The following is a 17,260-nucleotide window of genomic DNA, read 5'->3' on the forward strand; positions in this document are numbered from 1 at the left end:
GTGATTCAGCGTTGAGATCTTGCCATTGGAGATCTTGAGTCTCCGAGGTCGCCGACTCCACATATGTGTGTCCATCTACCTCCCTCCCTTCCTCGGAGAAGTAATTTTCCTTCTCTTCTTCGTCGAGTGGTTCAGGTGTTGTAGAAGTTTTCGGCTGTATCTTGAATTGCTTCAAGCTTTCGTATAATTCTTTTTTTCCGCTGTAGTATGTTGGCCATTTCGGCTTCGAAGTGCTTCCTCTTTTTCTCAACCTCAGCTGCTTGCGTTTCGACGTCGCGAGTGTCGACCTTTCTTTTTGAGCTTGCCGATGTGGTCGTCGAAGCCTGTTTCGACCTCTCCTTTTTGACGTCAAAGTGCCTTTATCGTGACCGTCTTTCGTCGTCTTCGATTTTTCAAGAGTCTTTGCCGTTCTGGAGTCCTTGTCAAGGATCCGACGGAGTGCCTATCTTTGGATGCTTCTGCAGGTCGCCGAGTGATTCGACGCCGAGGCTCCCTTTGAGGCTTTAGAGGCATTTTTTTGTGACACATCTACTTTTTTCGTTGTGGACGTATCATTTACCTCCTTTGAAGACTTCTTCTCGACCACTACAACCTGGACGTCTGTGTCTGCTTTGACTTTAGGTCCTTGACAACGTTGTCCTCTTCTTCGCTGGATAGGCCCAGGTCTCGAAGAGATGGTGGAGGTCCCTTTCCCTGCATGTTGTAGTTGGCCCTTCTCTGCCTTTCTCTCACCCTCAATGTGTTCGGGGTGAAGGCCGAGCACACGTTGCAGTCTTGACTTTGATGATCCAGCGGGAGGCAAAGGTTACAAACTGGATGCTGATCTTTCTGTGCGTACTTGTGGTGGCAATATTATTATTATTATAATTTGTTTCTTTTCCTCTGTTCCTTTATTAATTGAGACTGAATTTTGTACACAGAAACGAGCCACTTGGTCAGCGTATCTGTTTCCACTGGTCACATAATCATTTTCTGATCTATGTGCCGGACATTTATTCATTTTGTTTTTCAATTTTCACAAAAAATATACAATAGGGGCATACAATATAGCAACACAGTAGTGAGAAACACCCATACAGATATCTGGCTTACGAAACACAATATTTGGACAATATGCTTTCAACATGATGCACAAGTTACCCAACGACGGCAGGCAGACTACAACCAATTTATTCCACTCGTGTGCCGGCATAGCTGAACCACCTAGCCTACCGGGAGGGTAGCTCCCCCCTCACGTATAACTGTTTGTCACAAAACACATTGACAGAGTCCACAGCTAGACACCTCAGTCTTCAAGATCCCCAGGCATTGTGTCCACCTCTACGCCCATGGCCAGAGCAGAATCAGTAGACTGCGCCCGGGCCCAGACCAGAAAAGGCTCCCTAATGTCCCTAGGTCTAGATGCTGGCGGCATGAGCTCCCAAAACAGCGCCAGCTGGGATTGACCATATGTGACGTCTCTCAGCCATTCCTTAACTGTAGGCCTCCTGCACTTCCCCCAGCCAACAGCAATTTGTCTCTTTGAAAAAAATAAAAGTAGCGCATGTAGCCTACGCTTTTTAAGGTGGGTGTATTTGACGAACCCCCAACAGGCTCAGCAGCGGGGAGGGGGAGACCTGGATCTGATTTATGGTGTCAAATACCTTCGCCCAATACCCAGCAATGTCCGGGCATGTCCAAGCCATATGTAGGAACGTGGCAGCAGGTGCCCCACACCGCCAGCAACAGTCGTCGTCCCTCAATCCCATTCTCTGTAAGCTGATAGGTGTTCTATAATATCGATGCAAAAATTTAAAATGAATTAGTCGGAGCTTATAATTGGGCGAAAGCTCAGTCATTTGGGCACAGCAGTAATCCCATTCAACGTCTGACAAAGGTGTGGGCAGTTCGGCGTCCCATTTGGGACGGGCTCCAGAGGTCGCCGCAGGGGCGTCCGTTTGCATACGCGTGTACAGGCGGGTGATCAATTTACGCGGTGACTGTGTGACCAGTAGGTTCTCCAGAGCATTCAACACTGGTGGCTGGGACGGGAAGCTAACGTACAGGGCACGGCAAGCCGCTCTGAGCTTATGGAACAAAAACAATTCACCAAATGGTACCCTGTCACCTTCTGCGGCTGTTGGGTAATCTCTAAATATCCCCCCTGGGTATAAGTCTGCGAAGGTGTGGAGCTTCATTGCTTGTGCGATTTTCCCATTTATTTCATCTCGAATGTTGGGCAGAAGTGGATTCTGCGCAAGTGGGATCGCGGAAGCGTATAGTACCGGAATGTTTGCCCTTCTACGCAGCCCCTCCCATGTCCATCTGAGCGTTTAGGCCGTGTCCAACCCATCTAGGGGGCGTCTGTATTTTTGATATACAGCTACCCGCAGCGGCACCGGGGCGACCGCGTCCCCCTCTACCGCAACATGCGGCTGAAAAGGTGTCGGGTGAACCCAATAGTGTAAAAATTGAGCCTGCGCGCACATAGCATATAATTTCATGTCTGGGGCACCCAACCCGCCCTGCTTGGTCGGAAGTGTTAGAAGGTCCAAAGATACCCTGGCCTGCCCCCCTGCCCACAGCAACGAAATTAGCAACGCTTTCAGCGTGTTAAAGAAGGACTGGGTGAGTATGAGTGGCAGATTCACGAAGAGGTATAGAAATTTCGGCAAGATGACCATTTTGGTCAGGGAGATTCTACTCGCCAGTGATAGCGGAAGCCCCTTCCACAATGCTACTTTATCTTCCAGCCAATTCACTGCCCTACCAAAGTTAAGGTTCCAGAGCTCCTGCACATCTCTGCTTATCCAGATACCCAGGTATTTTACCGAATCGTTCTCCCAATGGAGCGGAAATTCCGAGGCGACCACTCTAGTATTGACTGTAAGGGGGAAGAGCACCGACTTTTTCCAATTAATAGATATACCGAACAGGCCCACAAACTTGATAAATTCCCTCAGAACTATGTCTAGGTTACGCTCTGGATCCGCGATGTAAAGTGTGACATCATCCGCGTAAAGAGAGATTAGCAGACTGCGAGCACTGAAGCCTATCCCCTTGTCCGTGTGGTGCTGCCTAATCCGCGCCGCTAGAGGTTCCATCGCAATCGCGAAGACCAGCGGGGATAACGGGCATCCCTGACGCGTGCCACGTGTGATTGGGAAAGGGTCTGAAATAAAATCATTGACACTCACCCGGGCAGAAGGTCCGGCATAGAGCAGCTTTATCCACCTGAGAAACAGTGGGCCAAACCCCATCCTCTCCAGAATTCGGAAGAGATAAGGCCATTCTAACGTGTCAAACGCCTTAGTGGCGTCTAGAAAAGCCAACGCTGCCTGCACGTCCGATCGAGATAGTGCATCACTGAAAAAACCGTACGTAAATTGTGGGAGGTGGACCTGCCGGGGATGAAGCCCGACTGATCCGGCAGAGCGATCATAGGGAGCATAGGCTGTAGTCTATTAGCTATCAGTTTAGCCAATATTTTAATATCTACATTAATAAGCGATAATGGCCTGTAGGAGTCCAGTTCATTATCTGGTTTACCTAGCTTCAATAGGGTAATTATGATAGCTTTGCGCATGGTCGGTGGCAGAATCCCCGCTTCGTGTACTTCCTCAAAAACTGCCAGGAGTCTGGGAGCCAGTTCCTCCACATATGTCTTGTAGAACGCCACGGTTAGCCCGTCCGAGCCCGGTGCTTTGTCCAGGGGCAGGCTCATGATGACCCTTTTAACGTCTTCCAGCGTAAATGGCAGGTGCATATATTCCCTGTGTCTATCGTTAAACCACGCCAGAGCTATGGAATCGAGAAATTCCTCCATGCCCTCCGGGCACTTCACAAATCTAGCTTTGTATAACTGAGTATAGAACGAGGAGAATGCCTCCAGAATTGCAGGGGAGCCCCTCACCGCGGTACCATCTGCATTGGTTAGCTCGGGGATAAAGGCCGCGGCCCGTCTGGATCTGATCAAGCCCGCGAGTGTGCGGCCCGGCCTATCCCCCTCGCCATACCTTCGTGCTTCCGCGTATTTTCCTAAAAATTTTACTTCTCTGTTAGCTTCGTCCTCATATTCTAACAACCTGCCTTTTAGCTCGGCAAGTAATACCGTGCCCTCACCACTATGTACACAGGCCTCCAATTCTTTTAATTTAGATTCAATATTACCCAGGGTGCCTCTAATAGCTTTCAAGACTCCTGCCTGCCTGGAGATACATTTCCCCCTTATAACAACCTTGAAGGCCTCCCATAAGACCGCCTCCGTATCCACCGATCCAGCATTCAGCTCGAAATACTCAGATATATCTTTGCGAATTTCTTCCTTGAACGCCTCATCAAGAAGCGCCTTTGGGGGCAGCCTCCAGGTGAATTCCCCACGGTGAGTATTTGGAAGGGATGATTTCAGAAGACAAGGGGAGTGGTCCGAGAGTGTTCTCGCCAAGTACCCAACCTCGACTACCCAGCCAATCATATCTTTGGACATAAACCAATAGTCTAGCCGTGACCAAGCGCGGCGATGCTCCGAGAAGCACGTACCCTCCCTAAGCAAGGGGTTACCCAAGGGCAAATGTCCACCATTTCGCCATACTCAATCAACGCATTCAGAACCTTACTTGCCGCGGTGTGATGCGCCCTAGCCGCGCCCTGTCTAGATCGTCATGAATTATAGCATTAAAATCGCCACCCCATATTATCGTATTACAGACCGTGGCCCTGACTTTTGCCCAGATTTCCCGGAAAAACTCAGGCGAATCGACGTTTGGCCCATATAGTGCCACCAAAGTGAGCAGCGTGCCTCCCAAATACCCCACAAGAATAATGTACCGACCTTCAGTATCTGTGTGAACCTCTCGTTCCCTCCAGTCCAATCCACGTTTTATCAGAACTGCCACCCCTCTAGCATAATTTGAGTATATCGAGGAGTACGAGTACCCCCATCTGTTGTGCCTGAGCCTTGCAGCTGTGGCCGCACTAAGGTGAGTCTCCTGTAGTAAACATATGTCGATGTTGTGTCTAGTGAGATAGGCATGGACCATGCGGGACTTCCTGCCATCATTAAGGCCGCATATGTTCCAGGATAAACAATTTATGTTAATTTCGTGCAGTGTGTATCAGTCAAATATGTTGCGTCAGAATCTCCCTCTAAAAATTGTTGCGTTTCGTAATAGTGTATATAACTTCTACCGTGGCAATGCCATACATCCCCAAACCACACAAACTCCACCCCAACTCCCACCCATCCACCCACATCAACCCCCCAACTCGGTTGAAGCATACCCCCCCCCACCTTCAAAATACATACAACAAAAAATATCCGGGAAATTTCCCATGGGGACGAAAGAATGCCAGGTGGCAACCCCTACCTGCGCAGGGTGGCCAAGAAACTGCAGTGGAAGGACTTGCACTGTGACATAACATGAACAACTCAGTGGCTTGAGCATAGTGATAAATATCAACTCACTTGCGGTTACAATCATATTAACTTCCCCTTCCTCAGCCCACCGCTCTAACAAGGCAGTCGCGCTAGTCTATAGTGACATATCAACTAGCAAAAATTAAATACTGGTCCTGTAGCGAGGTCTAGATATACTATGTGGAATCAGAGCGATAATAAGAGTCTCCATGTTAATAGCAAACCATTAGCGACCCATCACTCCCATTTAACCAACTGTACATAATGCCCTCCCCAACATCGACAGTGTGCGTATAGCAGAGCAAAAAAAGGGATAAATCCCATCTCAGAATTCAGTCATTGTCACTTAGCTGGTTTCTGGGGGCGCCGCCAGGTCGAGGGCTAGTTTTTTCGGCTTCCCACCCACATGCTTGGCAAATTTCATGGCGGACTTGGCGTCTGTGAAAAAGTGAGTAGATCCATTGTGTGATACTTTCAGATTGGCCGGGTAAAGCAAGGAATACGGGATCTGTGACTGCATGAGGATCCGTTTCGCCGGCAGGAACTCTCTCCTGGCCGCTTGGACCGCCGGCGTGAAATCCGGATAAAAGGCAACTTGATTCCCTTGATGTTGTATTGACCCCATCGTGCGGGCCTGACGTAGTATAGCGTCTCGATCTTGATAGTTTAACAACCGCACCAATATGGGACGCGGCGTGGCCCCCACCGGCGGCCGAGGCCCGAGAGTACGTTGCGCCCTTTCCACAGCAAACTGCGGTGACAAGTGCGTCGCAAACAGGTCCCTCAAAAGGTCAGAGATGTATACCTCCATTTTCGTGATGGCTGTAGTCTCCGGGACACCCGTGACGCGTACGTTGTTGCGTTGCGATCTGGCCTCCAAATCCTCGTTCTTTGCCCTGATCACACCTAGGAGCCTGTCCATTTGCGAGAGTTGATCTTTTGTCTCCACCAGGAAGTCATGGAAGTCCGACTGTTTATTCTCGAGGGCGTCTATGCGTTGTTCATGTACTCCCACCTGAGAATTTACCATCTCCATCTGGGATGTAAGGTTGTCTAGCTTCGCGTCTATAGTGCGCAGGCTTGATCGCATTTCCAGCATGAGGGATCGCATGTCTTCACCCTGTTCTTCCTGCCGACTCTCCGTTGATCCTCCGGAGGCCGTGTCCACATCCTGATCCAATTGTCGGGATGACTTCCGCTGCTCAAAATTGAGTCTGGGCTGCTTCACGTCCTGCTTGCCCATGTCTTAGATCTGGTCAGATGCCACCATACACAGCGGGCCCCGGCTTTCCCTCCAGCACCACCGCACCCTCAACACCTGCCCAGGCAGCACCAATTGTCAGGAGGCCCACTGCAATGAAGGGGCAAAATCCCTGGGCGAGCCCGCGACCCCCAAGCTGCAATCCAATGAAATCGGCAGAGGGGACTAATCAAGCAAGGTGCCAGGCGGCTTCAGTTCCCACCAGATGCCTGCAGGGCATCGCCTAGGGCCCAAGGGCCACAGTCGACACTACGAATTACAGCAAAGGCCCTCCAACCCACCCCCAATGGGGGGGGATACTCGCACTGCCTCACCTAACCCATGTGGGACGTCAAAACTCCTCCACAGGCAGGTGATTAGCCAAGTCTCATGCACCAGAAGAGCCGTCAAGCATTGCACCCCGCGATGATCGAGCATCACAATTGCGCATCATTAAGAATGTCCCGGAGCCGCCGGCATGGCGGGGGCCTCAGCAGCACGAATGGCCCCAGCGCTGCGCCCTCTCCACTCACAGCACCGTCTTCGTCCAGATGGGTGCCGGCATCACACGAGGCCCGATATTCGGCCTCCGATTCGCGCCCGGGCTCAGGTCAGCGCCCACTCCGATCCTCCGCAGCAGCGCAGCTCACAGGCCCAGGCCGCGACCTCGGCCTCAGGTGCACACCCCCGCCGCCTCCGATCTCCGCAGCGCAATGTGCGTGGGTTGCTCCTCCAACCGCAGGCCGGCAGTGCTCACCTCTCCGCAGCGGTGCAACTCGGACCGTCACCACCACACGCCACAGGTGTTCAGATGTTGGGGGATCGGATCTGGTGCAGGTTTAAGTCCACATTAGTACGGATTACTGATCGGATTATTTCTCGGCCAGCGGAGCTCTCTCAGGGAGCAGCCATTCCGCAGCCCGGCAAGCCACGCCCCCCTATGTCTTGTGGTGGCAATATTTGCAAAACTTGAATGGTGTCTTGTCCCTTACTTTGCGCAGGGAGCCCCCTGCATGCGCATTCTCCGTTTTTTCATCGAAGTTTTGTTGTTTTTAACCTTTCGGCTTACTCAGACTGTTGGAATCGACGACCGGAACATCGAATGTAGATATCGCTGACGTGTAGAACTATTTTCTTCAATTTTCGTGGATTCTTCTCTCCAAATCCTTGGAGCTCCTTCCGTAACGATCCAGACCCAAGGGCGGAAAAAAAGAATCTGAAGATGGTAACCAAAGGAGGAAGCTCGTCGACATCACAGAAGGACACCAAATGGTGGTATGTCGATGCCACCAAACACACACACACAACAAAAAAAAGACAAATACAGTAATTGCGGACCCAACCACTAGATGGCGGAATAATGCACAGCATGTGAATCCAGAAAATATTCACGCTGCAAAACCTTGGACATATCAGTCGAACAAAAGATGTAGCAACATGCTCTGAGTGTTTGAAATAATCTTCCAACGAACATTACTCTCGCTTTCATTGCCAATTTAAAGATGGGCTGGGCCTACGACAAGATACATTTTAATTACAGGTTTAATTGACTTTAATTTCATGTAAAAGTTTCAGAAACCACTGCAGGAAAAAACACTAAAAGCTCAAGTGGAACAGCATACTGTAGACAAATAGTACTCAAAAGCCTGAAAAACATTAATACAATTATTTCATTTTGAACTTGTGTCTAGACTTTCTGTCCATCTTATATGGAATTCAATCATCCTGTACCCTTCATTGTAGGAAAGACAGGGTACTGGTGTTTGTTGGATATACTCCATGATATTAAAATAAAACACATGTACATAGCACTTGGAATTGTAGTTTTGTGGATATTCGTCATCAAAAAAAACCCCTTCACAACTGGTAACATCACTGCAACAGTGAATATGTAATATGTAAGCACTGCTCGGTAGATTTTCACCACTTATCAGGTAAAATCTAAATTTACTTCTTGCCTGGTCACTCCTGTCCACTTTCTATATATACACAATACAAACCCTGTTACTTACCTGCAACTCACATTCTCCAGTATTAGTATCTTTAATAGATTCACATGCTTGATTCATCCCCGTCGTCGAGGTGGGAGTCCCGCAGTACCGCCAAAGCCAGGAGCAGTAGCATACATAGCTTACAATGGTAAAATCCACTGACTTTGGTAGCTTAGCTCTATCATTTATAAAGAACTAAACTCCAGCCACTCCGGTAGTAGCACCCTTTAGAACACTCACAGCATAGGCATCTTCCCTCAGATTTTCAACCACTAGTGGTAATAGTCACCACTTGCAAAGAAGAGGAGCCTCCAAGAGGAGTAGGGTGGGTTGCATGTGAATTTCTGGAGGATACCAATATTGGAGAACGAGAATACAGGTAAGTAATACATTTTTCTCCAGTATTGGATAGATCTTTCATAGAGTCACATGCTAGAATCAGAATAGTTAGCAGATGCAAATAGAACTTAAAGCACCTTTACACGTCATTGGTATGCAAAGATTGCTTTGCAGGTGTGTGTGGATCTGGGGAAAAAAGTCATGAGCAGTGCAGGTTTGTCGAGATGGAAATCTTTTGCAACTTTAGGTATGAACTTGGGATTCGTTCGGAGAACCCAAGTATTATTTTTGAATTGGAAGAAAGGTTCCTTTATTGTAAAAGCCTAGTGTTCGCTTACTCTCCTTGCGGAAGTAAGAGCCAAAAGCAAAGCAACTTTCCACATTAGGAATTTGAGTTCTGCCCTGTGGATAGGTTTGAAGGGGCTCTTCACCAGTTGTGACAATACTGTGTTCAGTTGCCAGGTTGGTGGAAGTGATTTTATTAGAGGGAAAACTCTGAATAAGACTTTAAGAAATTGAGTGATCAGTCTGTTCTACCACAGAGAAGGAGAACCTGATGTTTGTCTGTACCTTGAGATGGCCGCTAGATTCACTTTAATGGAAGAATGCACCAGGCCCAATCTGGCCAGAGAGAGAAGTTATGGCAAAACCGGTCCTGAAGGTGATGAAATTGGGGGGACGTTGGACTGCAGGCACCAAAGTCCAAAACTTTTCCATTTCAGGCAATACGTTTTGTTTGAAGTGTCCGCTCTTGGTAAGATATCTCTACAGTTCTCTGGGATATCCCAGTATTGCAGCTCATGGTATTTAGGAGCCAGGCCGATAAATGCAGAGAAGTTGGGTGCGGATGAAGGACCTGTGTGCGGTTCATTGAGAGCAAATCCTTCCGGGGCTCCAAATGAATGTGATTGTCTTTCGATAACAGCAGAAGGTCTGTGAGCCAGTGCTGTATTGGCCACCGTGGAGCAATGAGTATTAGTCGGCATGGCTACCATTTCATTTTCATGAGAAACCTGGGACTGAGGGGACATGAGAGAAAGGTGTATGCATAGATCTCTGACCATCTGATCGAAAATGCATTTCCCTATAACCCTTCTTGAGGGTACCAGCTTGCGTAAAACAGCCATTTCCGGTTCTCTAGAGTAGAAGAGAGATCCAGATTTGGCTTTGCTTCATCGCTGGAATATGGGGTTTCAAATGTATTAAAAAAACTTCCATTCTTGGCAGCTCAAATTTGTACTGCTTTAGGTGTCTGTCAAACTGTTGCTCACCCCCGGCAGATGTTCCGCTTTTATGGAGACTTGGTGTGCTAATGCCCATTTCCATATTTCCTGCGCCTCCAGAGACAGGATCTGAGATCTTGTACCTCACTGTTTGTACTGATGGTGTTGTCTGTTCGTATCAACACTGATGATTCCTGCATTCTTGTTAAAAAGGCTAAAGGGCAAGAGAAATTGCCCTGAGTTCTAGGAAGTTTATGTGCATTTTGGACTGAAAGAGTTCTATTGGCCACTTATTTGAAATCCTGTAGATGGGCTCGCCAGACCTCCATAGAAGCATCTGTCATTATGTACTATGGAACTGGAGTTAGGAATATTAGCCCTGATGAGAGATTGTTGGACTTTTACCACCAAGGAAGCACATTTTTCATAGCCGGTGTGATTTGGATGACAGGCGAATGAGCCTTCCACCTGAACCCATTGTAAAGAAGTGAGAGGTGAATTAAGCGGGACAGAGATAGAAAAAATGAGGTGAGCAAATGAACTCTAAGGTAAATAGTAGTTATGTAGTTAAATAGAGGTAATGTAGTGAGAAGCAAGTGAGATATAAGGTAGAGAGAAATAAAAAAACAAAGGTGAGATAGACAGGGGCGAAACATAGATAGAGGGAGGCGAGACAGAGATGGAGAGAGGAATGGATAAATCGAGATCTGAGGTAGAGAGATGAAATGATTGAACAAAGTCAGGGACGTGAGTTGGAAAGCAAGTGGTTGAGTGAACAGAGAAAGGTGAGGTAGAGAGAGAGAGGGGTTAGAGATGCAGCAGTAGTAACAGAGTGACAGAGAAAGCATTAGGGACGGGAGAGAAAGGTAGCAACGTATACTTGAAAGAAATGCGAGGTAGCTAGAGGCAGCCGAGATGACAAGTTAATTTGAAGGCAGTCGACTAAAAAGTAAATAGAGGTAAGAGGAATGTAGTCCGGTACAGAGGGAGAGTCAGGAGAGGAGATAAAAAGGTAAACAAAGGAAGAGGCTAGTGAGCTGGGGGTAGCTGGAGAGAGTTTTAAAGGTAAGCAGAGAGAGATAGAAAAAAAACAGTTAACAAATTCTTCAGACTATGGGGTCTCTGGACAATTGCCCACTTTGCCCATGTCTTAGTTATCCAGTTAGTGTTGCTGCTTCCACACACTGTACTATTGTTACATACTGACAATGATTCAAAGCCCTCAACAGGTTCCCTTGTGGCTTTGCAAGACTCGTTTTCATTCTAGAACCAATAATTTAGCTACTAAAATCAGTCTGACAAGTGAAAAACGCCATTCATCATTCAAAGTTATTTGCATGGAAAGTTTAGGCTGGGACATCATAGCCACTTTCAAGGATGCATGGGAGGGCACATGATAGGAAGAGTGTGCAATACCAAGAGGTCTTTTCATAGCTACAAAATCCTTTCAAGAGCAGCGATGGTGTAATCTGCTGAACAGCAGGAGTCACTAACGCGTTTGAAAGAAGGGAGGAAGACATGATTAAAGAGGAATAAAATATTAAATAAAACCACACAGCATCTACTGCAGTTAACAAGGAGCCACAAGAAGTGAACATAGAGGGGAATTACGTGGAAACTGGTCTCAAAACCCAATGGGATGCTAACAAAGGAACATTCTGAAGTGCTTAATGTTGATGCCAGACTGAGCAACTAAAATGAGGCTTTTGTAGGCCTACGACTTTAGTAACAATGTCCAGGCACACAAGATTGCACCGCAAGCTCGTTTCCATTATTCTACAGTATATAAGAACAATGTGCAAAGTTTTTAGCCTTTGACTTTTTTTTTTTTGAAGTTCCTGATTTTTGCTCTTCGCAATGGTGGAAAGTTTCCTAGTTTATCAATGCAAGTTTTTTTTTGCATTACTTCATTTTCAAAAATAGAGAGATCATTGTAACTCTAGTCGAACCCAAACCAACAGAAACGTGTATGCAGATTTGAATCCATGTAAGATTACATTTTGCTGCGCTTTTCTACGCAAAATGGCAATGCGCAGGAAAATAAAACTGTTAAATATATCTTAGGCAGAATGCTAGGGTTAAATAACATATATGTGGCAAACGGTCGCAAATGTCACATTTTTCGAGCAAAATGGCACAGCTAAAACTTTGCAAATCTTTCCACAAATCCTGAAAAGGAACCAAAAATACACACACACACTGGTCTAAAGCAGAAAATTCAATAATTATGCCCTTTTTTAACAAAACGTTCTCTGTCTGCTATACAAAATCCACGGGTCAAGGGAGATCGGGAAGTCTTCATCTTAACAAATGTATTCATTTTAACAGTACCGCACTGTAGGCTAATGGCCACTAATGAACGCAAAGGGATTGGTAGCAAAAGCAGATTAATAGAATTCTACATTTTCACTGTTAAAAAAATGCATTCACAGGAAGTTCTGCCATGCTCTTTTTTCTAAGCTTTTTCTAATTACTTACAAAAGAGATGCTTACCTAGCAAATACTGTCCCGCTGCCTCCTGGGAATGTGTAAGGATGCTGCTTGCGGAAGACGTGGCCGACCCTGCTGCACGGGATGATTTCGAGGCTTCCGCCACATTGCCAGACACGGAATGAAATTTCTGTAAGAAACCACATGCATGAGTGAGTATGCGAACTGCGTTGTTAAACTAAACTCGGTGTAGCAAGCTCAATTTTGGCTCATGAGATGAGCTCTAAATTTCCCAATCCAATGAGAGAAAGTATAGTAAGGAAAGTCTTTCTGTGGGGGAATAACAGGGCAGTGCTGTGATAAAAAAACAAAACCAAAGTATATATTATCTTTTCCATGCTCAGCCTCTCCAAGTCACATCGTTATGCGCCCTAGACAGTTTTACAATCCCTGCTGCCCTCCTATAGGAAATCCAAATATCATTCCACACAAATCACTAAAACACAGGGGACGAAAACACAAAAACACCTATTTTCCTTTGGTTGGAAACTTTGAATTTTTTATTAAATTAGGTGTCTTATATTACGGAAGAGCTTCAAGGGTTTTAACACTTCAGCCCTGTGGTCATTTCACGGTGGAAATCAAGTAGTTGGTGATCCCTTTATCAGCAATTTGTTGAAGAGTAAAAGTCTGACATCATAAAATACAAGTGTACCATACATCAGATTACACACAAAAAACGTAGCCATTCAAGCATATCATATTATTGCAGAGGAAAAGTTATGCAATTAATCATTTTAGGAAAATAAATGTAAACAGAATAAGCTGTTAAGACAAAATGACAGTCAAAAGGCTTCATTGGTTAGCAACCAATAGCTAAATCCCTTCAACTCAGATAAAGTCCTCCAAATATGGGACAAACAAAGCCCCTGACAGGTGAAGGAAACTTCTTGTATTAGTCAGTGATATTGGTAGCGGCATTTCGAATTTGAGGGCTTAGTCTTCGTTGCTCTGAAGGGTTAATTGTGGCATATTACGTTTCAGTGAGTTGGGTTGTAACAGCCCTTTCCAGAGGACCAGTGGGCAAGTAAGAGCTACTAGGACCAACTGTGGTAGTTGAGGCATTTTACTCTTGATGTTCCGAGGCTAGGCATACCCTGGGCTCTGACCACCTGGGCCACGTACCCCTTCAGCACTTTCCTCTCAATGGTAATGCGAGTCATGTAGTCCAAGACTTCTGAGGAAGGATGTAGGTGTCGGGTGAACACAGGCTCATAACACAAAATAAACCCGGCAACCCTCCACAAATGATTGTCAAGTCAAATACTTGCTTTTATGTAAAAAGGAGTATTTATCTACAAACACAAAGTACAATACGTCACATCACAAATAATACACACAGCCTTCGGCACACTAGTGTTACCATGGTCAGCTCTTGACTCAAACTTCTCGATCTAAGGACCTATTCCCCATTAACACGAGGCGACATCCCCCCACTAAGGAGTTCAATCTTAGTCCTTATTAGGAGTACCCAAAGTCCTCATTAGAAGTGACCAAAATAGACCTGAATGACGGCTGCAACGGTCCTTGTTCCCACAACTCTGGTCGTCTTAATCACCCTCTGTTTTGTTTTCTTAGCAGAGTGACTTCTAAACAGTACAACCAAGGTCGTCTCTGCATTTTATTACTTTACACTTGATAGCAGTGGTTAGGCTAAATGCACATCCTAGACATATAGGCTGAGTACAGCCGTACAAGTTTTACTCAGTAGCTCAATTTGTATGGTAAAGGATGCTACAAAAAAGCACTATTGTTACCAACTAGATGCACGGAGACTCAGTAAAAAAGACATTCATTTGAGACTTATGAAGGTCTCAGAGCACACCTCCAAGTGATGTCCAAGGATAACTTTCCAAAATTATCAATATATTGTGTTAGAAAGCATATAATATGTAACCTCAGTGAACAGGCTTAGTAAATTCATGTACACAGGATGTAAGAATATAATCAGAACCAACATTGGATAACAGTAAGAACATCGTTATTGAGTTGGTCAGAAGCTTACGTTTATGAAGATGTAAAGTTAAACACTTCTTTTGCATTGATAACAGCCAACATGTCTTTCGCAGAAGATTACTTTTTCAAGGCTGTGAAGTGTACATAAATGATGTTACAAAGCACCCTAATAATAGCATCATAATATAAACTGATGACACATAAGTGGTAATCACTAAAGAGTACAGAGCAATGGGAGACAAAAGATGGAATGACACAGAATGTTGACCTGTGAAGACCACTGTGTAGAGAAGAACCACCTGGGAAAAAAGATCCAGTAAAAGAGAGAGACTGCTCAAGAAAACAAGCCCGTAGTTCATTAGTAATGGAAGCTATCACCAATGCAAGGAAGAGTGCGCCCAAGAGAAGTTCCACCAAATATATCATATATTTAAACACCACTAGTTAAAGTGTGAAAAGTAAACATCATTCCAGATGGTACCTGGATTGAGCTTTCTTAGAAGTAGAAGGCAAACAGCACCTGGGTTACTTTGGTCTAACGAAACTTAGCCTCCAACCTCATGCTGTGGAGTAAAAAACTGACTATCGCCTACCTCCTGTCAATCACCAAGCGTGCACAGAGAGCACATGAACAGTTCAGTCTAAAAGTGAGGACCCTGAAGTGAGGTCATGTAGCAGTAATACACATACTCAGCTGCCCCAGACCATCGTGGCTGGGAGAACTTGATTGTGTTGCTATTCAAGACATTCCCTACGCAGTGATACTTTTCCATATTTTGTAAAAGCAATGATAACTCTATGAGAGCTGGGTCAGTGGGATACAGATTTTACACCACTATCACCAATAACAGCAATTATTTTAAAATGTCTACAAGCTTGATAATCAGGACTGTGAGGCATAGAGATCCACTTACAAAACGGAGGTACATGTATCACCTTGATTTGAGTGGCATAAAGTTCTTACAAACATCTTGGGCAGTGTAATAAGTTAAAAAGAACCATGACACTTCGTACTTTGACACTTTTTTATTTCTCCAGACCTAAGGGCTAGTTTTAAAGACAAATCTCACGTTAACATGTTCCTGAAAAATAGAATTCCTCTAGCAATTGTTATATGCCCTGCTTTTCCCCATTCAATAACGAAGGGGGCACACTCAGAAGAGGGGTGTCTGTTGTGAGCTTCTGGTTTGGAGGGCATATGCTTACAATAAACTAAATGACTTATCAAATGACTCTTGCTACTGCATATATGGGGACCCCCTCTAGAGAGTTTCTTTTCAGGCCAGGGAGAAGAGGGAAAAATACACAACAAGCAATGGGAGTGCTCCTTCGAGGCCTATCTTTCCAACCAAAAGACTAAATCGCTATTGGGCTCAATAATCAGTTAAGTCACTTCAAAAACACTTTACAATAATACTTTGGTTTTCATTTTTTTTTATTATTTCATTTCTTTATCATTTATAACATTTCATTTTTAAAACTTTTTTTAAAATTATACATCACAATATAAAATCAATCCTATTATTACATCAAATACACAAAACATATACAATATATTGCTCCACAAACACATCCAAACTCATACAATCATCATCCAAACTGCATCTGAACAAGGGGTACAATGTAGATATCAAAATCTCCGCGACCAGACTGAATGAATATGTTAAAAAAACGGGTCTGAACATAGGGTCGACGCGCGTTTCGGCGGTATGTGAAGAGTAGACAAACCACCTTCATCAGGACCTTTCCAGACACCCACATAGAAGTCAAAACACCCAGGGGACCTGAAAAAACATCGAAATTAAATATTATGAGCCCAAGACTTGTACTTTAAGACATTGATTGGACCAAAATTCAAATAACACACAAAAAGATTATTATTCAATAAACATAGAAAAGTGAAATTTAATAGACCCCACACCACCAACTTCCTTTGCTCCCACTACTCACAAATGGGAGTATTGACATAGCAAGTTACTATAGTAAATATTAGATATGAAGGAGAAGACAGCAAAGTATACACGAGTGCATAAATTAGTAGACCCTTAATTTCCATTTGATGCTGCACATAACGTCACTAGTGCTCCGAAAAAGGGTGAAGGACCCTATTATTAGTTGTGCCAAGCATGACCTACTGCATGTATTAGTGCAATGGTGATTATATGCATAATAATACTTACAAAACAAAGATGACTGGTCAATACAAAAACCACTTATGGATACAAACAGCGGCGTATATTAGAGTCGGTATTCAATCTAAATAATCAAAATATTGAAACGCATAAGCACTAGATGGCATAATTCCCCATTATAATGTTGTGAACTATTGGACTAATGCTGCCTTACCTACGAAGACTCTCCTTGTTGTGCCAAAATCCTTAGGCAATAACATTTTTCACAATAATTATATCCCATCAGGGACACAATCTACTAAACAAAAAAGAGCATATTTTGGTAAGACTTATAAATAAAGCTTAATACTAATAAGCTGAGACTGCCAGATAACTCATTACAAAATACAAACTGAGTAAGGGGTAGACACGATCTGTAATAGATCCTTCATTCTTGTTTCCTCAACTCACAGTGATACACGTTCCGGCTTTTCATTAATTATGGCTACTTTAAT

General features: G+C 44.9%; 1 protein-coding gene across 2 annotated transcripts in view; it reads right to left on the reverse strand.

Moving 5' to 3' along the window:
* Positions 1-17,260, reverse strand: part of GALNT2 (polypeptide N-acetylgalactosaminyltransferase 2) — a 948,626-nt gene that overhangs the window by 248,753 nt on the left and 682,613 nt on the right. For both annotated transcript variants that reach the window (XM_085612020.1, XM_085612019.1), the window contains one exon: positions 12,682-12,808. In XM_085612020.1, coding sequence (XP_085468146.1) covers positions 12,682-12,808 — 127 coding nt within the window. The remainder of the gene's footprint in view (positions 1-12,681; positions 12,809-17,260) is intronic.

Source organism: Triturus cristatus, chromosome 6, assembly GCF_964204655.1.
Source record: "Triturus cristatus chromosome 6, aTriCri1.1, whole genome shotgun sequence".
NCBI classification, from domain to species: Eukaryota; Metazoa; Chordata; class Amphibia; order Caudata; family Salamandridae; genus Triturus; species Triturus cristatus.